Source organism: Megascapheus bottae, chromosome 18, assembly GCF_031878675.1.
Source record: "Megascapheus bottae isolate mThoBot1 chromosome 18, mThoBot2.hap1, whole genome shotgun sequence".
Taxonomy (NCBI): Eukaryota; Metazoa; Chordata; class Mammalia; order Rodentia; family Geomyidae; genus Megascapheus; species Megascapheus bottae.
The window spans coordinates 31,033,279-31,056,244 of NC_143526.1; the positions used below are offsets into that span (position 1 = coordinate 31,033,279).

The 22,966-nt window shown below is 43.1% G+C and overlaps 1 protein-coding gene across 3 annotated transcripts in view; it reads left to right on the plus strand.

Moving 5' to 3' along the window:
- The window catches only part of Acss2 (acyl-CoA synthetase short chain family member 2), a 36,920-nt gene that overhangs the window by 12,428 nt on the left and 1,526 nt on the right, over positions 1–22,966 (plus strand). For all 3 annotated transcript variants that reach the window (XM_090352212.1, XM_090352211.1, XM_090352213.1), the window contains 14 exons: positions 9,473–9,564; positions 9,755–9,858; positions 10,086–10,158; positions 10,428–10,503; positions 10,660–10,774; positions 17,395–17,532; positions 18,421–18,591; positions 18,871–19,004; positions 19,200–19,332; positions 19,414–19,470; positions 19,640–19,720; positions 21,022–21,130; positions 22,127–22,195; positions 22,536–22,712. In XM_090352212.1, the coding sequence (XP_090208338.1) occupies positions 9,473–9,564; positions 9,755–9,858; positions 10,086–10,158; positions 10,428–10,503; positions 10,660–10,774; positions 17,395–17,532; positions 18,421–18,591; positions 18,871–19,004; positions 19,200–19,332; positions 19,414–19,470; positions 19,640–19,720; positions 21,022–21,130; positions 22,127–22,195; positions 22,536–22,712 (1,529 nt within the window). The remainder of the gene's footprint in view (positions 1–9,472; positions 9,565–9,754; positions 9,859–10,085; positions 10,159–10,427; positions 10,504–10,659; positions 10,775–17,394; positions 17,533–18,420; positions 18,592–18,870; positions 19,005–19,199; positions 19,333–19,413; positions 19,471–19,639; positions 19,721–21,021; positions 21,131–22,126; positions 22,196–22,535; positions 22,713–22,966) is intronic.

Below are 22,966 nucleotides of genomic sequence, written 5' to 3' on the forward strand. Positions count from 1 at the left end.
GGTAGCCTTGAGCTGAAGAACTCAGGGACAGTGCCCAGGCCCAGAGTCCTAGCCCTATGACAAAAAAAAGATACTCTTTGGGGCAGGCAATTAGGTAAAGATTGTGTGAAATCTATCTATCCCTAGGGTTATCCTATTTATCCTACTGCTTTCTCATGCTTCCTTTTCTGGCTTTGGAATCCATGTTGTTTAGAAGAAAAATACCTTGAACTAGAGACATTTAGACTATGAAACTCTACTATCCAAAATGGTAGCCACTAAATAGGTAGCTTTTTATATTTAAAGCCATTAAAATTAAGTTAAGGGATGGGAGCATAGCCTAATGGTAGAGTGCTTGCCTAGCATGCATGCAGTTATGGGTTCAATTCCTCGGTACCACATACACAGAAAAAGCTGGAAGTGGCACTGTGGCTCAAGTAGCAGAGTGCTAGCCTTGAACAAAATTGTTAAAGAATAGTGCCTAGGCTCTGAGTTCAAGCCCCAGGACTGGCAAAAAAAATTAAGTAACAATCCATTCTTCAATTATCTTTTAAATGTTCAATAGCTACATGTGGCTAGTGCTTATCATACTGGACCACAGAATAAATAATACTTCTAGTAATGTTCTTGGTATCTGTGTGCCTTAGGTTTCACATCTGTAAGTAAAAATGGTGGCTCTCAAAAGCTCCATCTCCTTAGCATTCTGGATGATTTGTGATTCAGTGTCTTGGGTTTGCCTTCTTCCAACCCCCTCTTTCAACCTTTTCTACTTCAGCAAAGGCAGAAATACCCAGAAGGAACATTAAACTGCTAATTTGTCAAGTTACGTTGCTTCCACTCCCTGCTCCCTCTGAGAAAGGGAACATGACCTGAGGGCACACTTACATTAGAGTGCCTCACATTTATGCAGCACTTCATGGGTTATGGAACTCTCACATTATCTCTTCATTTTATAGAACCAAGGAATACAGAAGTTGGAAGGCCCATAAAGGTCATCTCAGTCTTCAGTGAGGATGAATTATATGGGAAGCCTGTAGAATGAAACTTTTGAGGCCTTATGCCCTGGAGAATGATCTAGTACAAGCAGGTGCTAATGTTTCATTGGCCCCAAAATCTGAATTACTAATCCCATCTGACCACACTGTGAGAATCTCTGTAAATTTCCTTTTATTTTTTAAAAGAATTACTTCATTGTTTTTTAAAGGTGATATACAATGGAATTGCCTTTACATACATCAGCTAGTAAGCACGTTTTTGATTGCATAGTATCATCTGTTCCCTCATTCCTTCCCTACAGATTGCATAGTTCACTTTTCTCTATGGTCTCTGCAGCCAGTGTGTTCCATTGCTGCACTTTTCCACTGTTTCCCCCACCCACGATTCTGTGCCTTCCCCCCACTTACCCCCAGATGTGCATGTGGATACACCTTGTATAAAGTAAAGAATACACAGTCATCAGCAAATGAAAAAAACATATTAAGAAAAAAGGCCTTTGTTCTCATATCTTTGGAGTTCGCTTCAGCATGTGGTTTATTTTATATACATCTGAAGAGGTGCTTGGGTACTACACCATTGTAATTTTCTTTTAAGACTATCCTCTTTTGGTCTCACTGTATGAAAGTGTATGGAATTCTGTGTAATTTAATTTGTCATATCCCAGTATGTTTTAGATCTAACTTCCATAAAGAACAGGAGCCGTTTATCTCTCTAGTCTTGGCTTACCTCACTTAACGTAATTTGTCCATTTCCCTGCAAATGACATTATTTTAGAGAATCTCCGTATTTTTGCCAGTCCTGGGGCTTGAACTCAGGGCCTGAGCACTGTCCTTGGGCTTTCTCAAGGCTAGCGCTCTACCACTTGAGCCACAGCACCGCTTCTGGCTTTTTCTATGTACGTGGTACAAAGGAATTAAACCCGGGTCTTCGTGCATGCTGGCAAGCACTCTACCACTAGGCCAAACTCCTGACCCCCACTCCCCGTAAATCTTAAATCCTACATGACTTCAGAGTTTAGGGAGCTCCTAATGGAGTATTTCCATCTTTGAGCAGCTCTGACAGTTAAAAGTTCTTTATACAGAGCTCTTCCAAGTGGCCTATTTAGAGTTATATAATATATATAATATATATACACTATTTAGAGTTATATAATATTGTTATGCTTCTTTCCCTTAATAACATTTCAGAAAATTTCCTTCAGAAAATTTAATGAGCACATATTATATATATGTGAGGCATTGGGGATTCTGCAATGAACAAGACCAATTTTTCTTCTACTTTAAGAAGCTGCTTTCTGTGTAGTATGGGAAATCACTAGCCAATAAAAATGTAAACAAAGGCCAGGATGGTGGCCTAGTGCTAGCGTGCTCGTCTAGCATGCACAAAGCCCTGAGTTCGATTCCCCAGAACCACATACACAGAAAAAGCCAGAAGTGGCACTATGGCTCAAGTGGTAGCATGTTATCCTTGAGCAAAAAGTGTCCAAGGACAGTGCCCAGGCCCTGAGTTCAAGCCCCAGGACTGGCAAAAACAAAAATGTAAACAAATAGAGAAAAATGCTATAAAGCAGATACAAATGCTATCAAGGAAACAGAAATGCTATTAAAAAAAAACCCAAAAACACAATATCGTATTGAAGAATAGTAAGAAGCCAGGCTTTCTCACACATTTCATCCTAGCTACTCAAGTGGCTGAAATCTTAGGATCACAGTTCAAAGTCAGCCTAAGTTGGAAAGTCTGTGAGAATCATAACCAGTTAACCACCAAAAAGCCAGTAAGTACATCTGCGGTACAAATGGTAGAGAAACAACCACAAGCAAAAAAGCTAAAGAACAGTACCCATTACATTGACATACATCACACACACACACACACACACACACACACAAGAGTAACAGGGAGAGTCAGTACTATTTAGGATGATCAGAGAAAGCCTTGCTAGGAAGGTGACATTTAAGCTGAGATGTGAAACATAAGACAGCAACTCAAAGAGTTGTGGGGAGATAGTAAAAGAACATGGCAAGTCCTGTCTATCAGAAGAAAAGTGTATGGGAGAAGAAGACAAGATGAAGTAGGTTTTAGGCAGGAGGCAATATGGTCTGATTTATTTTTATTTATTTATTTAGCCAGTCCTGGGGCTTGAATTCAGGGCTTGAGCACTGTCCTTGGGCTTTCTCAAAGCTAGAGCTCTACCACTAGAGCCACAGCACCACTTCTGGGCTTTTTCTATGTATATGTTACCAAGGAACAAATCCAGGTCCTTGTGCATGCTAGACAAGCACTCCACCACTAGGCCCAACTCTTGGCCCCTGATTTATGTTTTTAATAGCTCAATCTGAATGATTTGTGGATTGTAACTGAGCAAAAGTGAAGTCAGAGACCCGGGGGGCTCTTGGTGGTCATTCAGGCAACAGGTGAGAATAGACAAAGTAAGGGAGAGACAATAGAAATGCTGATATTTGTAACTTACTATTCTGTTCCTCAATATTGTCTCTTTCCCAAGCTAATCATTTCAATTTGGTGCTCCTCTAATAACAGATGTGACTTCTTATCTGTTTCTTTTCTGGAAGGCCTAACTTACCAGAGTAGAACCTTCCCTCCAATGCGTCTATGAGGAAAGCAGTTTTCAGTGTTGGAGTTCCAGCCTAGAGTTTTGTGCATGCTAGATGCCATTCCATTTTTCCTTTCCTTCCTATTTCAAATTCAAATATTTAATCCATTTGACTACAGCTCTCATATAATGAGGGCAACGAGGCCAGGAGTATGGTCTAGCAGTGGAGTGCTTGCTGAGCACACACAAAGCCCTGGGTTCGATTTCTCAGTACCACATACAAAGAAAAAGCCAGAAGTGGTGGTGTTGCTCAAGTGGCAGAGGGCTACCCTTGAGAAAGCCCAAGGACAGTGCCCAAGCCCTGAGTTCAAGGCCCAGGACTGGCAAAAAAAAAAAAAAAGAGGGGACCACCATTCTTCTATGTTACTGATCAGATATTGATCTTTTGATGATATGATGACATCCCTATGTTCCTAATGTGCAGCTGTACTCAGAGGAGACAGAGAGGAAGACATGAGCCTTGTCCTCCTAAAGGTCGGAGGGTAATGGAAAATGTAAGACCTCTCTACATGTAAAACATGGGGCTTTTTGCCTTTTTTTTTTTTTAAAGAAAAACAATGGATCACTAGAAAAGTGTGAGAAAGGGCCTTGAGAGGAGAGGAGAACTTTCAGCCTTGCTGTAGGAAGGGGAATATCTACCCAGAAAGATTCCACAGGATGTTAATTTGAAGGTCCTAAGACCAGAGTGTCAGGTGAGAAGTCAGAGTTTGGGAAATGATTGAAAGGCAGAGAGTAAGTCATGTGGCTCAATGAAAGAAGTGTCCTACAAGTAGAGACCCAAAGGCTACGAGGTATGTGTTTGGTGTTTGTTTTGTTTTGTTTTATTTTGCCAAATATAAGTATAGCTAAATGGGTGAAGAAGAGGGAGAAGGAAAGGAAGAAAGGGAGATAGAGATGTGGCTTGAGTGGCAGAGCACAGGTCTTAAGTGAAAAAGTTAAATGCTATCACTGAGAGAAGAGTTCATCTTCTCCACACACCAGGACAAGCTATACCCCATCCCCCACCCGCCCCATCCTGGGAGGCATGGCTCCCACAAAAGTGTATGTTAGCCATAAGCCTGGCTCCGTGGCTGATTAAGATTCCTTTGCTGTAATTGACAGCAATGACAACCTAAAGAAGTATGAAAGGGGAAAAAGTCACTTTCTTTTTTTGTTTTTTAATTAAAGAATTTATTAACATTGATTTTTACAGCATATTAAATGTCATGTTTAACAAATAAGTAAAAGTCGCTTTCTTAACTCTTTACTCTTAAGCCTAGAAAAGTGAAGAACCACCAAAGTCTCACTAGATCTTCTCTGCAAGGACCTCCATACTTCCAATAAAGAAAAAGAAATAAATTCAGAAGTTTTGAAAAATAGATTCTAGACCTTTCTCAAAAAAAAAAAAAAATGGCAACTTTAAGCCAGTAGGCAAAAGTAGACAGGGGCTAAGCTTAGATACCAAATCTACTGCCAGAGCAAATATTGTTTTTTAGTTGATACCTGTATTGTTTTCCCATTAGAGCAAGGCTAATGTTATTGTACACATGTTGCTATTTTCTTATAGGAAAGTAAAAAAGGGGGGAGGATGATTCTTATCTTTATAATACACTTCCTGTGATATGATACATTTACCTTACCTGTCTTGACCTTGTTAATTTTTTTTTTTTGCCAGTTCTGGGCTTGAACTCAGGGCTTGAGTACTCTCTTTGAGCACTTTTACTCAAGTCTAGAGCTCTGCCACTTGAGCCATAGCACCATTTCCAGCTTTTTCTGTGTATGTGGTTGCAGGGAATCGAACTCAGGGCTTCATGCATGCTAGGCAAGCATTCTACCACTAGACAACACTCGCAGCCCTAATTTTTTATGTGTATGTTGTGTGGTGCTGGGGATAGGACGCAGGGCCTTGCACACTCTAGGGAGTACGCTAGTACTAAACTATATTGTGAACTTTTACCCTGTTAATTTTGTAGCCTTAACTCCCAGTATGGAGGAAAGAGGCCTGGACTTTAAGTCCTTTTCCTTGCTTTCTGTAGCCTTCCTTATAATAGTTAATAGCTTTTTGAAGCTCTGAGTTGAAGATCAAGCTGCATGTTAAGAATCCTAGAGGGCCTGGAATCTTATAGAAAGCCAGTGCCTTCTCCCTCTTCCAACCAGCCAGGGGCCCCAGCCTGGTTTGTATGTCAGAGAAAGATGACACTGGACTAAGTAAGGTGCCTATATTAATAATGTATAACTCAAGCCCACAGTTAGGGAGAGGAACTTACACTGTGTGTGTGTGTGTGTGTGTGTGTGTGTGTGTGTGTGTGTGTGTGTGTGTGTGCGTGTATGCATGTGTGAGGGTGTACATCTGGGAGTGAGCTCAAGTAAGCTATACTTTCTATGTAATAAGACCTATCCTAGGTACTAATGATTTTGCAATAAACAAGACAGATAAGGACTCTACTGTCGTGGAGCTTATATACCAGTGAAGGATATGGGTAATACCAAACAAAAATAACGTAAATGAGATGATTTCAAGTAACAGAATGGTTTGCTAATGTATTTCTAAAAAGGTAAGGTGCACTAGGCACGACTGGTGCCTGTAATCTGAACTACTCAGGAAGCTGAAATCTAAGGACTGCAGTTCGAAGCCAGTGAGGGTAGAAAAGTCCCTATGGAGAGTCTTTTTTTTTTTTTTTTTGCCAGTCCTGGGCTTGGGCAGAGTCTGAGCACTGTCCTTGGGTTTTCTCAAGTCTAGAGCTCTACCACTTGAGCCACAGTACCACTTCTGGCTTTTTTCTATGTATGTATGTATGTATGTATGTATGTATGTATGTATGTATGTATATATGTACGTACATAGTAGGCAAGCACTCTACCATTAGGTCAAACTCCTGGCCCCCCATGGAGATGACTCTTATCTCCAACTAACTACCCCAGAAAACTGGAAGTGGCACTGTGGTTCAAAGTAATGAGCATTAGCCTTGAGCAAAAGAGCTCAGAGACAGCACCTAGGCCCCAAGTTCAAGCCCTACAACTGACAAAAAAAAAAAAGATAAGCTGGGAACACATATGTAAGTATGGTTCCCGTACTTGTGTGTGGACCAGTCTGAATTCTGGGCTCACATGTTTATGCTATTTTTGACCACATATTAATGTGTGTACTCTAGCTTTGAGCCTAAAAATGCTTCTATATTACATATGAGCTGGTATGTGGCACATATGGGGTACCTGCATGGAGACATGGATGTCAGCATTTAGCCATCACTGAAGACATTCTGAGTTCCTCTGGCATTTGTCAGTTTGCAGGTTGTGGAAATGGCTTTCCTGACTCTGGCATCCAGGGCTACTTGCCAGCTTCCTCTCTCCTTCTTGCTTCTCACTTTAGTAAGCTTGCTATGCTTGGCTCTTCTCAACCTTATGAGGGGTAAAGCCAAGGAGAAGATAGTAACTGACTCACTGCACCAGAATCTGAAAGGAGGCTGATAATCTGTGTAGCCTCTGTCAGTAAGAAAAGGCTTGGTTTCCCTATCAGTCCCTGTCCTTCCTACTATGGGGGAATGAGTCCTAACTTGAAGTTAGAACACTTGAGGGTCTATCCTTGGCGCTGTTGCTTATTCTTGTATGACCTTGGCTGAGCACTGCTTCTCTCTAGGTTTTAGTTTCCTCTGGGAAGTCAGGAAGGCCTGTAGCACAGAGGGAGAGCCACACTGGTACTGTGTCTAAAGGAGGGACATTTCAAGCAGAAACAGTAGCATAAGCAAAAGTGTGGAGGTGGGTGTGAGCATTGTGCAGAAAGAAAGCGAGGAAGAACCCACTTCAAGCATCAGAATTCAAATATCTTACCACTGCCTACCAGGACCTATATGACCTGGCCACTGCTCAGTTCTCATTCGTACTCATCCTCTTGCTCACTGAATTTCAGCCACACTGGCTTCCTTTATGTTCTCTTCCTCTTTGCCCTACAGGGAGACACTTCGCAGAATATTCTTCCCTAAAAATGGTACAATTACTTATTCATTCAAGTTTCGCTGAAATATCATCCTAAGAAGCATTCTCTGACACTTATCTGAAATGGTTGTTCCCTAATATTTATTAATACTTAAAATACCTGTCCTTTGGCCCTGCGTGGTGGCTCATACCTTTCATCCTAGCTACTCAGGAGGCCGAGATCTTAGGATTGTGGTTCAAACCAGCCCAGGCACTAAAGTACACAAGACTTTTATCTCCAATTAACCATTAGAAAACTGGAAGTGGCCCTGTGGCTCAAGGAGTAGGGCAGTAGCTTGAGCTGAAGGGCTCAGGGACAGCACCCAGGCCCAGAGTTCAAGCCCCATAATGGACCAAAAAAAACAATGTCCTTTTTTTTTTTTTTTAATGTGTATGCCAATACTGGGGCTGAAATTCTAGGCCTTGACCTCTCACTTACATTTTTTAGCTCAAGGCTGGTACTATAACACTTGAGCTGTAACTCTACTTCCAGTTTTTTGTTGATTAATTGGAGGTAAGAGTTTTGAGGGTTTTTTTTTTTTTTGTCTGGGCTGGCTTTAAACAGCAATTCTGATCTTAGCTAAAAAAAAAAAAGGTGAATGAGGATGATTATTGTTAGGATTATTTATTTGAATATGTAAAAATAGAACAACTAGGCCTGTTAAAATTGTTTTAAGGGGCTGGGAATATGGCTTAGTGGTAGAGTGCTTGCCTACCATGCATGAAGTCCTGGGTTCAAGTCCTCTGTACAACATAAATAAAATAAATTTTTAATCTTTTTTTTTTTAACATTGTGGCTGGGAGTTTGGCCTAATGGTAGAGTGCTAGCCTAGCATCCACCTAGACCTGGGTTTGATTCCTCAGTACCACATACATAGGAAAAAGATGGATGTGGTGCTGTGGTTCAAGTGGTGGAGCTCTAGCCTTGAGAAAGTCCAAGGACAGTGCTCAGGCCCTGAGCTCAAGCCCAGGACTGGCAAAAAAAAAGAAAAGAAAAGAAAAAGGTTGTTTTAAGAAAAAGGAGTAGGATGGGGAGAATGAAAGAAGGGGTAAAATTGACAGGGATGCATGGGTTGCATGTGTAGCAATGTCACAATGAAACATCCCTTGTACAACTAATACATACTAATAAAAAATAATCAGATAAATAAGTATCAGAGATGGACAGTGAGCTTTCCAATGATACATCACATGTGTACTTTTTCTTTTTCTCTTTTTGCCAGTCTTGGGGCTTGACCTCAGGGCCTGGGCACCATTCCTGAGCCTCTTTGTGCTCAGGGCTAGCACTCTATCACTTGAACCACAGTGCACTTCTGGCTTTTTCTAAGTAATTTATTGGAGATAAGGATCTCATGGACTTTTCTGCCTGGGCTGGCTTTGAACTAGGGTCCTCAGATTTCAGTCTCCTGAATAGCTAAGCATGAGCCACCAGTACCCAGAAACATGTGTATGAACTCTCTCTCTCTCTCTCTCTCTCTCTCCCTCCCTCCCTCTCTCTCTCTCTCTCTCTCTCTCTCTCTCTCTCTCTCTCTCTCTCTCTCTGTCTCTCTGTCTCTCTCTCTGTGTCTCTCTCTGTCTCTGTCTCTGTCTCTGTCTCTCTCGCCAGTCCTGCGGCTTGAACTCAAGGCTTTGGCACTGTCCCTGAGCTTATATTTTGCTCAAGGCTAGCACTCTACCACTTGAGCCGCAGTGCTACCTACGGCTTTTTCTGTATATGTGGTAATGAGGAATCGAACCCTTCCACATTCCCAGTCCCTGTGGGAAGTATCTTGAGGGGCCAAAGTATCTGTTTAGTCAGCTCAAGGTGTAGTGGTGAATGGTTCACCACTCTAGGACAATGCCAGGCTTTAGTGTTAACAGATGCATTTTATGACTGCTTCTGTTTTGAAGATGAAATTATCTCCCAAATCACTGGTTCTTTCTGGCATATCTCAGGGAAGGAAATGAGCCCGGGGAGGCTTCCCAGATCACATATCGTGAGCTTCTGGTCCAAGTGTGTCAGTTCAGCAATGTTCTCCGTAAACAGGGTGAGTATGGGGGTGTGGGAAAGGAAATGGACGATCTGGTTTGGGGGTATCTGAAGATTTGTTGGGAGAGACAGAAGGAATCTGGTAGCAGGAATAAAAAGGTTAGCTAGCTGGGAAGGGGGACAGATGGATAGGGGTACAGTGGCAGCAGGAAGGATCAACGGTCCTGTTCTGTGTCTTTTACCCACAGGCATTCAGAAGGGTCACCGAGTAGCCATCTACATGCCCATGATCTTGGAGCTTGTGGTGGCCATGTTGGCATGTGCCCGCCTTGGGGCTTTGCATTCCATTGTGGTAGGAATTTGGGCTGGGGCAAAGGGGTGGGAATAGTGATGTGATTTGGGGGTGGATTGGATCTGGATGATGAAAGATTTTAGAGTGTTTATGTCATAGATCAAAATCAGTTACTCGGTTTCATCTAGGACCCTGGCTTGGAGAGACTCATAGCGATTCTTTTTCTTCCTTCTTTATTTAATCGCTAGGTCTTTCCTTTCTCCTTCACTGTTTCTTTCCTTCTCTAGTTTGCAGGCTTCTCTGCAGAGTCTCTATGTGAACGAATTCTGGATTCCAGTTGCAGTCTTCTCATCACTACAGGTGACTAATTCTTTCTCCACTTCTCCACAATTCCTCCACACCTTGATCCTTGGTCTCCATTTAGCTTTTGGACTTGGGTCTAATTAGGAAGAAGGCTCCAGGGACTGCCTGCCCTTGATCTCTTGGTCCCACCTCAGCTAACCCTCAGCAACCTAAATCATCTGGACCAGCCAGGGTCAAGAGACCCACTAGGGGAGGGCCCTATGGTCATGGAGTCTAATGGGGTTAGGATGTCTTCTAAGGCCTAGAATGTCTGTTGCTCCCCAAAGATGCCTTCTACAGAGGGGAAAAGCTTGTGAACCTGAAGGAGCTGGCGGATGAGTCTCTGGAGAAGTGTCGGGAGAAGTGAGTATCTTTATCTCTTAGCTACTGCCCTGGGTGGACTGGGCCTTTCTCCAGGGCCAGCTTCCTTTGCTCCTGTGGATGGATATGGGGTGAGGATCTTGCCAACTTCTCTTTAGAGGTAACTAGACTACTACTTCAGGCTTTTCTCTCCTCCAGGGGTTTCCCAGTGAGGTGCTGCATTGTCGTCAAGCACATGGGGCGAGCGGAGCTGGGCATGGGGGACTCTCTCAGCCAGTCTCCCCCGATTAAGAGGCCATGTCCAGATGTGCAGGTGAGTTTGGCACAACTATTCTCTCTGCTGGGTTCACCTTTCCTACTTCTCCTTCCTAAGAAGTTCCCAATGTCTTCCTCTTCTCATAATGCTGAGGATCTGGGATCAGTTCTAGGAACTCTTCCTCTGGCAGGGATACCTGGGAGCACTTTGACCTTGAATGTGAGTAGAGAGGACCTGGATCTCAAGAACTAAGCATGGGAAGTTGTGAAGGAGACTCCTGTGTTGGTTAGGATATTAACAGGCACACAGGACTCTCAGGGGTTGGACTTGGGTTGGAAATGTGTCACTTGTGCATCACCTGGAGTTATCATAGCTAGACTATGACTTGGGATTGATATGTGTATAGCCTAGAGGATGCTTACTATGGAGAAACTAGAGTCCGACTTTCAAGATAGCTCTTTTTCTTTTTTTGTCAGTCATAGGACTTGAACTCCAGGCCTGGGTGTTGTCCCTGAGCTCTTCAGCTCAAGGCTACTGCCCTATACCTTGAGCTATAGCGCCACTTCTGGTTTTCTAGTGGTTAATTGGAGATAAGAGTCTCATGGACGGGGCTGGGAGTTTGGCCTAGTGGTAGAGTGCTTGCCTAGCATGCACGAAGACCCGGGTTCAATTCCTTGGTACCACATACATAGAAAAAAAAGCAGGAAGTGGTGCTGAGGCTCAGGTGGTAGAGCTAAGCCTTGAGAAAGTCCAAGGACAGTGCTCAGGCCCTGAGCTCAAGCCCAGCACTGGCAAAAAATAAAATAAGATAAAATAAAGGTCTATATTGTATTAAAAAAAAAAAAAGTCTCATGGACTTTAGTGCCCGGGCTGGCTATGAACCATGATCTTCAGATCACAGCCTCCTGAGTAGCTAGGATTACAGTATGAGTCACCGGACCTGACTTCAAGATGGCCCTTGTTAGCTTTGGATCCAGTGCTTCTGGCGAGAGCAGAAAAAAAGCCCAATAGTGGCTTCCAGGTCTGAGGGGTATAGATACGGAAGTTAGGGGACCAAAAGGAGAGAGGTTTACATAGATCATTTGACTTAAAAGGATCTGACTTGCCTTGGGACTAGAGAGGCTGTAGTTTAGTGCAAATGGAAGGTATAATCGGTATTAGAGAGTCTGCTGGATTCAGGATGAGGAAAACAGGCCGGAAAGACAAGTGAGAGGAGAGTGTGGGTTAAAGGGGATCCAGGAGTTAGGGCATATCTACCTTTCCCTGCTCTATTCTTGGACTCTGCTCATCAGCCTTTCCATTCCATGGGCTCTTAACAGGGTAAACTGAAAGAGAAATCCAAGAGCATCCAGCCCCAGGTACATTTCTGCTCTGCCTTGGGCACTGCTTCCCTGTGTGTGTGTGTCTGTGAATCCATCTGTTTTCTGTCTGCTTGCGCCAGTGAGGTGCGTTGTCAGATCTAATCCCTTGACATCTATTCCACTATGGAGGATTGTAAAATCAAATGTTTGTTTCTACCTTTGTCAATTAGCATGAAACAAGAATTCCAGGGATGTAGCAACAAATATCTGATTTCACGACTACTGCCCAGGTCTTTTATGGGAAAGGGGACCAGGATAACTGTCAGTGTGCGATTGCTTTCTGTGCACTTAGATGAGGTACAGCTAGAAGAGACACAGGAAAGTCAGGTAGAAGAGGTACAGTCCCTGACCCTAGGAGTTTGTCATCGTTTAGAGAGCTAGATATGTATTATAAATGAAAACAAAAGTTTCATACAAAATAGAAGAACGAAAGTCACACTGTAGGAAGGGAAATCCAGAAGTGGGTCCAATCAGATCAATACAAAGGAGCGGGCTTGGAATCCAGATGCCAATTTTATCTATAAGACCTTGAATAAGTCAGCTCTCCTCTCTAGGCTTCATTTTACTAATCAGAAATAGAAATGATAATACATGCTTAAAAGAAAGTGAGTTTCCTTCCTAAAACAAAATATAAAGCCCCTTGTTCCTGTGAACTTTATCATCACCACAGGTTACCTTACTCCAAGTCTCCTCTAATTAATCCCTTATGCTAGTGGTATATGTGTACAGATAAGCCCCTTTTGTCTGTTCTCATTAGTATGGTAGAGACAGATCTGATTTCTTGAGAACATGTCTTCCTTTTAAAATTCAAACACAAACTTGTTTATCTTTTATTTATTTGATTGCAGTATTAGGGTTTGAACTCAGGGCTTTGCACTTCCTAGCCTGACACTTTATCACTTGAGTGACACCTCTAGCGTTGACTTTCACTGGTTATTTTTGAGATAGGAGTTGGCTTCTAAGCTAGATGCATGCTGGGATCACAGGAATAGCCCACTATTGAATTCAGCTACCTGTAGTAAAGATCATCACAAACTCCTCCCAGCTTCAGACTCCCTGAGTGGCTCTGTCACCCGAAGGCAGAGCCTAAATAATATCATCAAATTAGCATGGACATGTTTTTTAAGATAACTGTACCTATTCTACAGGCTTTTTTCAATCTATATGAGATGCTTGGCATATAGTAACTACTCAATCAATGTTAGATGTTATTGCTTCCCCTTTCTCCTTAACATAGCACACAGACTGGCATTTCTAAAAATGAGAGAAAACAACTAAGAAACTTAATTCTGCCTCAGACTCAGGCTCCTGGGCCTTTATTTCTTAGAGGAAAAGAAAATCATTTACCAAAACCCAAAGAACATAACAATAGACTTACAAAGTCCAGGTTTGTTGATCTAAAAACAACATTAAAGTCTGCAGAAGTCTTGGCAGAACTCCAAACACTTTTATCCTCTGAAACCCTCAAGGGAGGGCTTGGTATTGTTTGCAGGTGCAATCTTCAACTATATAACCTCTGGGCTCCTTGATATTCTTCTAAAAACAGCTGCCCTAGACTAAGTACAAGGGCTAACTCCTCAATTTTTATTTTAGAAACTTTTCCTTGGTTCAAAGCTCTGGGCCCAGTTTATATCAGGAAGTGATTCTGCTTCCTGGTACTCACTACCCGCTCTACACCTGGTGTGCCATAACTCTTCTACTCCTCCCTAAACACACATACAATCTCCCAAAGGAAATAGTTTTTGTCAGATTACAAGAATCCCCTCATTGCAGAGCCAAGTATAACTATGTCTTACATTATGATAATTCACAGTGCTTTAGACCTGCACCTTTATTTATTTTTTATTTTTTTGTCGGTTGTGGGGCTTGAACTCTAGGCTTGGGCGCTGTCTTTGAGCACTTCAGCTGAAGGCTAGCACTCTACCACTTGAGTCACAATGCCACTTCCAGTTTTCTGGTGGTTGATTGGAGATAAGAGTCTCACAGACTTTTGTGCCCTTGCTGGCTTTGAACTGTGATCATCCTAAGTAGGTAGGATTACAGGTGTGAGCTGCCAGCGCCTAGCTTTATACCTTCACCTTTTATATAAAGCAGTATTGATGTGGTTCTATTTACATACATAACTGCCCTCAGCTCAAGCAACCACTTGGCAGGAAATGTAAGAATTCATGTGACAATTTAAACACAAACTCATAGAGATCTTCCACTAAAAAATAGAATTTGTTATGATTTTTGCTAGGCAGTACTCTCTCTCTCTCTCTCTCTCTCCCCCTCTCTCTCCCTCTCTCTCTCCCTCTCTCTCCCTCTCTCTCCCCCTCTCTCTCCCCCTCTCTCCCCCTCTCTCCCCCCCCTCTCTCTCTGTCCACAGCTCCACTTCTATCTTTTTGCTGATTAACTAGAGACAGGCTACTTATGAACTTTTCTGTCTGGTCCTCATCATCCTCCTAATCCTCAGATCTCAGCTTTCTGAGTTGCTAGGATTACAAGCATGAACCACTAGAGCCAGGCCTTTTTTTTGCCAGTCCTGGGGCTTGAACTCAGGGCCTGGACTTTCTCAAGGCTAGAGCCACAGCACCACTTCTGGCTTTTTCTATGAATGTAGTACCGAGGAATCAAACCTGGGTCTTGGTGCATGCTAGGCAAGCACTCTACCTGGTCCCAGGCCTTTTTTTTAGTAGCACCTTACTTGAACTGGGATTGTCAGTCTTATGAGGCTCAACCAACAAAAACTTTAAAATTCTTTAGTCTAAGAGACCCATAGTTAGTCATTTTATAATTTAACAAGGTTATGTATCTAACACTGGGTTTTTTTTTTGTTGTTTTGTTTTGTTTTTTGCCAGTCCCGGGGCATATCTTAGGGTCTGGGCACTGAGTTTCTTTTGCTCAAGGCTAGCACTCTACCAGTTGAGTCACAGTGCTACTTTGGAGGTTTTTCTGTTTATGTGGTACTGAGAAATCAAACCCATGGCTTCATGCATTATAGACAAGCATTCTACCACTAAGTCACATTCCCAGCCTAACACTGAGAATTTTTTTTTTTGGCCAGTCCCTGGGCTTGAACTCAGGGTCTGAGCACTGTGCTTAGGCTTTCTCAAGGCTAGAGCTCTACCACTTGAGCCACAGCACCAATTTTGTTTTTTTCTATGCATGTGGTACCAAGCAATCGAACCTGGGTCTTTGTGCATGCTAAGCAAGCACTCTACCACTAGGCCAAACTGCCTGCCCAACACTGGGAATTTTTGAAACCAGATATGCACATAATAAATTAGTATGGGTCCATGCAATGGGGGAAGGGTATTTCTGTCATATTACCATGTCTTTCTAGCAGCTAAGGTCATAATAATAGTCAAAAATTTAATGTCAGCCGGGTGTGGTGGCTTACGTCTGTAATCCTAGCTACTCAAGAGGCTGAGATCTGAAGACTGTGATTCAAAGCCAGCTTGAGCACTAAAGAACATGAGACTCTTTATCTCCAATTAACCACTAGAAAACTGGAGGTGATACTGTGGCTCAAGGGGTAGGGTAGTAGCCTCGAGGTGAAGAGCTCAGGGATAGCTCCCAGGCCCAGAGTTCAAGCCCCACGACTGACCAAAAAAAAAAAAAAGGATCTCGAATGTCTATGAAAGTGATTTCAGGCAGTGAAAGTGAGCTCCAGATATCATCGGATGCTTACATTTATCTCCCAGTGGTCACTGAACTTACATTATCCCTTCTGACATCTGTCAGTCTTCTCCACCTCACCCCAATCTCTACCACCCAAGATAATCCAAGGCTTACTGTTTATTAGATAGTATCTTTTTTGATGTTTCAAAAAATCCTGTGAGATGATAAAAGTAGGAATGATTATCTTCCTTTTTAAAAAGATGGACTTGATGGGATTGGGAGTGCAGCCTAGTGGTAGAGTGCTTGCCTAGCATGCATGAAGCCCTGGGTTCACTTCCTCAGTAACACATACACTGAAAAAGCCAGAAGTGGTGCTGTGGAGAGGGCCTTGAGAAAATTCAAGAGCAGTACCTAGGCCCTGAGCTTAAACTGCAGGACTGGTTTAAAAAAAAAAAAAAAAAAAAGATGGACTTGAAATAGAGTACTTTAACCAAAGTCATAGAGCTTGGAAGTGACAAAATTAAGATTGAAATCCAGTGTAGTTTTAGGACAAATTCAAGGAATCCAATTGTACCCAACAAAGAGGATTCTGCAAAAAAAAAAAATGGCATTCAAATAAGAAAAAAAAGTAGTTTCAAAGGAAGTAGAGAAAGTTAAGGATAACACCGAAGTCATTATTTGTGTGTGTTTTTTATTAAAAAATTTAACAACATTGATTTTTACATCATATTTCAAATGACGTGTTTAACAAACAAGTATTCAAGAAGGGAATCTCTATTATTAAAGACAATCAGGCATAAGAAGTTATTCCTGGGAGGAATCCCCCTGAGTTTTTCTCCATCAGCCTGAAGCAACTTCAATCAGGCTGATGGAGAAAAAGTCTTCCTGCTAAATGAAAACTGTTTCCATGAGCAGAAATTGCTATGGGAGATTATCCATGCTGCAAAGGTAGGAGAGAAACTTCAGGACTGGATGGGAAATGGACATATAGGGAAAAGTGCTTGAACCAAGATGTTTATTTCTTTCACAACTAACTGCCAAGGTCAAGTACCCACGTCGCCTGCAGTCTCTGAGTGATTTTGCTTTTCTTGTATGGTGTCCACATTCCCACTGATAATCTATTAGTCTCATAGTACATATGTGTGTGTATGCAGGCTGTGTGTGCAGTTATCCATCTAACAAAAATTTACTGAATGTCTTCTGAGTGTCAGGAATTTTGCTAGATGTTGGGGAGGAGAAGGACATGCCATTACTCTTCTAGAAATACTATCTAATTGGGAGAATCAATAATCAAGGAAATGATTTAATAAAATAGCTGAAAAGTATGTTCTGTGTAGAAAAGACATGTGGTGCTGTGATTAATAGTAATAGCAGGGATGAGAAGGGAATCTTATCACCCACTGTTCAGGTAAAAGCTCTCTAAGGTTATATTTCAGCTGAGACTTGAAGGATGAGAAGGAAGGGTCCCTACTCGGCCTAGGGCCAGGTAGAGGCAGAGAAAGGATGGCAAGTTGGTGTGAGTACCCAGGAAGTCTGCTATTCTGTTCTTGTTCTCTCTGTCCCATCACATCCTTGTAGGGCCACCTCTCCTTCCTGCACCTCTACCTACCAGTCCTACACCACTTCTCCAGATGCCAGGTAGGGATATCTAATGCCCTGTCTTGAATTATTCACAGTTCTTTCTTGTCCATTCCTATCTTCCTCTCTCTTCAGATCTCCTGGAACCAAGGGGTTGATTTTTGGTGGCATGAACTCATGCAAGAAGCTGGGGATGAATTTGAGCCTGAGTGGTGTGATGCTGAGGACCCACTCTTCATTTTGTACACCAGTGGCTCCACAGGCAAACCCAAGGCAAGTGTGTGTGTGTGTGTGTGTGTGTGTGTTTATTGTATAGGGATGAAAAGTGAGTTACTGCTGGGCACAGTTGCTCACACCTGTAATCTTATCCTAGCTACTTAGGAAGCTGAGATCTTAGGATCTCGTTCAAAGCCAGCCCAGGCACTACAAAGCCTGTAAGACTTATCTCCAATTAATCACTGGAAAACTAGAAGTGGCTCTGTGACGCAAGGGGTAGGGTAGCAGCCTTGAGCTGAAGAGCTCAGGGACATTATCCAGGCCCAGAGTTTAAGTCTCACAACTGATCTTTTTTAAGTGAGTTACTGAAGAAATATCTAAACGTTTAGGCTCCTTTTCCCCATTTTTGGTTACCTGGTGGGCTCAACCCTGAATTTACAAAATGCCATTTTAAATTGGATTCAGATAAAAATCCTCAGTCACTAGATGGTGAGGCCCAAGATGAGACAAGTTGGGTGGGGGCTTCCAGAGTGCAAAAAAAAAGGAGAACGGATGAACATGTGGGTGAAACGGGTACCCTGTTCCCAGAGTGAAGGAGACCAGTCCTGTTGACTCAAGACCAAGGGGAACGCAGAGAACCTTGATGGTCTTTTTACACCACAGCTCTCAGTCCGTTCCCTCTTCATGTCCCATCTCTAATATCTAGTGCTCTACTAGAGCACAGCTCACAATACAGACTAAGAGATTTCAATAAGCTAAGGATGTGATAGGCATTTATGATTGATATGGATGGCTCAGTAATATGATCTGAGGGTATGTGTAAGAAATGATGGGCAGATAAGTATGTGTGCTATCAGGAATATGATAAAGAAGATGGAAGAGTGAAAGATGCAGTGAAGATGGTTTGGGCTGGACCTATTCACCGAGACCCCATTCTTTCCACAGGGTGTAGTTCACACAGTTGGAGGCTACATGCTCTATGTGGCTACGACCTTCAAGTATGTGTTTGACTTCCACTCAGAGGATGTGTTCTGGTGCACAGCAGACATTGGCTGGATCACTGGCCATTCCTACGTCACATATGGGCCACTGGCCAATGGTGCCACCAGTGTTTTGGTGAGAAGGGCGCTAGAGCATGGAGATTATTCTGGGTGACTGTCCCTTAAGGCTACTTTGTCTAAAGGCAGAAGCACTTAGACCAATGATGTATTTCACGGATAAAGAGGAATGTTGATGGGGTTAGGCTTCTTCATAGATAGGTGCCTTGGCTTGTTTGGTCAGTGTGAAGAATGGTTAGTCAGAAAGAAAAAAAGAAGAAACTTGAAGCCCTACTAGCAGAATAGAAGAGAGGCCTTTCGGGAAGGCCCAGGAATAACTAGCTTTTCCTGGGGTCAGTTTGAAGGGATTCCCACATACCCAGATGTGGGCCGCCTGTGGAGCACTGTGGACAAATACAAGGTGACCAAGTTCTACACAGCACCCACAGCCATCCGTCTGCTCATGAAGTTTGGAGATGAACCTGTCACCAAGTGAGTCTCTGCTCCCCCGTTGTTGTCTCTTGGGTATCCTTCAGATCTGTGTGTGGCCCTTTGTATCATTTCTTTCTTTTCCATTCCCCCAACTCTCTGAGCTGGACTAGGGGAAGGGGCCAGAGCAGGGCTGGGGCATGTGTTTTCTGGCTCTTAGTGGTACTCAAGACTTTCTCTCCCATTTCCCTGCTCAAGGCACAGCCGGGCATCCTTGCAGGTGCTAGGCACAGTGGGTGAACCCATCAATCCTGAGGCTTGGCTGTGGTACCACAGAGTAGTAGGGGCCCAGCGCTGCCCCATTGTGGACACCTTCTGGCAAACAGAGACAGTGAGTGAGGGTTTCAGAAAGCAGGGGCTTGGGGACAATGTGGGAAGACTGACTCTGATCTCTGATCTCTGACTTTCTCAGGGTGGCCACATGCTGACCCCCCTCCCTGGTGCTACACCCATGAAACCTGGCTCTGCGGTGAGTGAGGCTCCCCTGTGGTCCTGGGCCTGGCAGGGATAGGGTTTTGATGCATTCACCTTCTACAGGGTGGACTGATAGGTATGAGAATTGTGAGCCTTTAGGGCACCTTGGAATTGAGTCAGAGTTGCATTCCTTTTCTTAGCTTCTCTTTCTTATTTGTATCTAGGCCTTCCCATTCTTTGGTGTCGCTCCTGCAATTCTGAATGAGTCTGGGGAAGAACTGGAAGGTGAAGCTGAAGGTTACCTGGTGAGCCGCTAGCCCTTGGGAGTCTTTGAGAAGGAAAAGGACATCAGGGCCAGTCTTTCTAGATACTTAGCCTGCGTTTCTGTCTGTTGGTACAGAAGTTCTTAAGGACATTTTTAGTGTCTGTACAGAGATTTCTGATGCCACTCTTTTAGGCCAGGAAGACCTGCCCCAATTCTTCCTTTGATAAACATCCTAGAGAAAAGAGACTTTATAATGTGGTAGGACAATAATGTAAGTTCTGGAGTCAGCCTGACTGTGTTCAAATCCTAACTCTGATTCTTCTGTGAACACAGAGAAATCAATAGTGTACTATATATAGTATATACATATATATATATGTGTGTGTGTAATCATTGTTTCTTAGTTACTCGATTAGATAACCCATGTAAAGTGAACCTAGCAGCACCCCATAAATGTTAGCTGCTGTAATTTTAAATTTTTATTTTTATTATCTTAAAATAGTTGTACAAAGGGGTTACCACTCAATAAGTCAGTTTATAACTACAATGCATCTTGATCAGAATTACCCTTTAGTTGCTGTAATTCTGTGATAGGATCAGACCTTAATTCACTTTTCCAAGGTCAAGTTAAAAACAAGGGCAGGACTTGAATCTAGGACTTCTGGGTTCAGGCTAGAATTTTGTGCCTCTCATCAATCTGCTGCCCACAGAATGTTATATATGTTAGGAAGTACTTATTCACTCAGGTGTAGGGCCTACTTTTTTATCCCCCCCAGACCTGGGGCTTGAACTCAGGGCCTGAGCACTGCCCTTGGACTTTCTCAAGGCTAGCACTCTTATCACTTGAGCCTCAGCACCACTTCCGGCTTTTTTCTATGTATGTCTATGTATGTGGTACCGAGGAATTGAACCTGGGTCTTCATGCGTGCTAGGCAAGCACTTTAACCACTAGGCCAAACTCCCAGCCCAGGACCTACTTCTTTTACATGACTATTTTCATATGCAATAAATTGGATCTGTTTCTCTGAAGGAGAAAAGAGAGGTTCAAATTTACTAACTGCTTACCACAAACAACACCATCAGGAAGTTTCCACATACTATTAATTTAATACTCACAATAACTTTGGAAGAAAGAAGTTATTTTCTCAGATTGGTGAGAGTCCTGAGGCTCAGAGTAGGTGCTTGCCTAGGTAAAAAGGCAGATAGATTTCCAAGCCAGGGATCACCCATTTCCAAAACCTGTCCTACTTCTCAGTAATGGCATTTAGTGTTTTTCCTTAAATTTAGCAAAGCTGTGAGACAGCCTAGAAGATGAGATCACTATGCTTCCTCACATCCCAGGTCTTCAAGCAGCCTTGGCCAGGGATTATGCGCACAGTTTATGGGAACCACACACGCTTTGAAACCACCTACTTTAAGAAGTTCCCTGGGTACTACGTGACAGGAGATGGTAAGACTCAGCTATCCTGTCCCCATATTTCTTGCAAAGACATGCACCTTCACTTTCCATTAAAAAGAATCTTCAGCGATAGCCACTGTACAAAAAATAATCAGAGAAGGGTTCCATGAAGTGACATTTAAGTAGAGACACTAGGGATGAGATTGAACTAGGGACTGGTTAGTCTGAAGTAAGAGTATTGCCTGGGGGAGGAAACAAACTTGAAATACACAAAACTTGGACGGAAGCCGGTGTGGCCGGTGTGCTAAGCACTTAGGAGAAATAGTACATGAAGCTGAAGAGACAGAAAACACAGAGTGTTGTAGGCCACAATGAACAGTCTGGATTTTATTTCAAGCACAGTAGCAGGTCATTATGGGTTTTAAGCAGAGTAGTGATAAGAACTAATTTCCTATTTAGAAAGTATCTTTCCCTGAGTTACAGAAAGTAGATGTGTTTATTATCTACTGGAAGATTAGAATACCACATAATATATCATCTCAGTTTCTGAGGATTAGATTGCAAGAACACCTTAGTGTTTCTCAGTCATAGTTCCTTGTGAGTTATAGTCAGGCTGTTGGTAGGGGCCATAGTCATCTAAAGATCTGACTGAGCCTAGAGTATCTAGTTCCATGCTTATTCCTATGGCTTTTGGCAAGACTCCTCAGTTCCTTCACCACCTGGACCTCTCTAAAGGGCTGCTCTGAGCTAGCTAGCAATGACATGAGAAAATACAAGCAAGATGGAAACCAAAGTGTTTTCTGTAACTTGATCTTGGAAGTCACATCCCAGCATGTCTGCCAGATTCTACTGATCACATGGACTATTCCTATTTAATGACAAAGAGAACTGTGCAGGGGTATAACTACGCTGGGGTGATCTTAGAGACTGACAGCCACATTCAGTAGGAGTAGAAGCAGGAAGATGTGTTAGAAGGCCCTGTACTGGTTGTAACAGCGTGGTAATGGAGATCCTGTTTGTTCTCTTCCCCCCAACCCACACCCCCAGGCTGTCGGCGGGACCAGGATGGTTATTACTGGATCACTGGCAGGATTGACGACATGCTCAATGTATCTGGTGAGGGTCCCGGATTCCCCCTTCCCATCTCATTAGCTCTGTTTCCCTGGTAGCTCCTAGAAAGCTTTCTGGGAGTACTAGGGCTGTCCTTAGGCTGGAACATGTATGGAACATGGTATTCAATTCTGGGCCCATGTTTTAGAGGAAGAGTGATGAATACTGGAATGTACCCAGAAGAAGAGATTGATGGTAGTGAAGTAATGGAAAGAAAGCTACCCGAGGAAGGAAGGACCTTTCTCTCCTGACCAGATCAGGTCTTCCCTATGGATACAGATGACACAAGGGCTGGGACAGACAGAGGCTGGGATCTTTCTTACAGCCTTTTCTTTCTCTCCATAAGGACATCTGCTGAGCACAGCAGAGATAGAATCGGCACTTGTTGAACATGAGGCCGTGGCAGAAGCAGCTGTGGTGGGCCATCCTCATCCTGTGAAGGGCGAATGTCTCTACTGCTTTGTCACCCTATGTGATGGTCACACTTTCAGCCCCACCCTCACTGAGGAACTCAAGAAGCAGAGTAAGGAGCCTCCCTGGGCAGGAACTACAGGGTCTATATAATATTATGGAGGGGGCTACATCAAGCTGATCCCCAAACTATGAAGAGAACTCAGGGATCCCATGAGCTGGCTCATTTCCTACCAATAATCACCACTAAGATAATGACAATAACAGATAAGTACAGAATAGTTTTTCTCTGATGTCATTGGGCTCAGTACTTTGAATGCATTATCCTATTTAATTCTTATAATCACCTCAGTGAAACAGATCCCA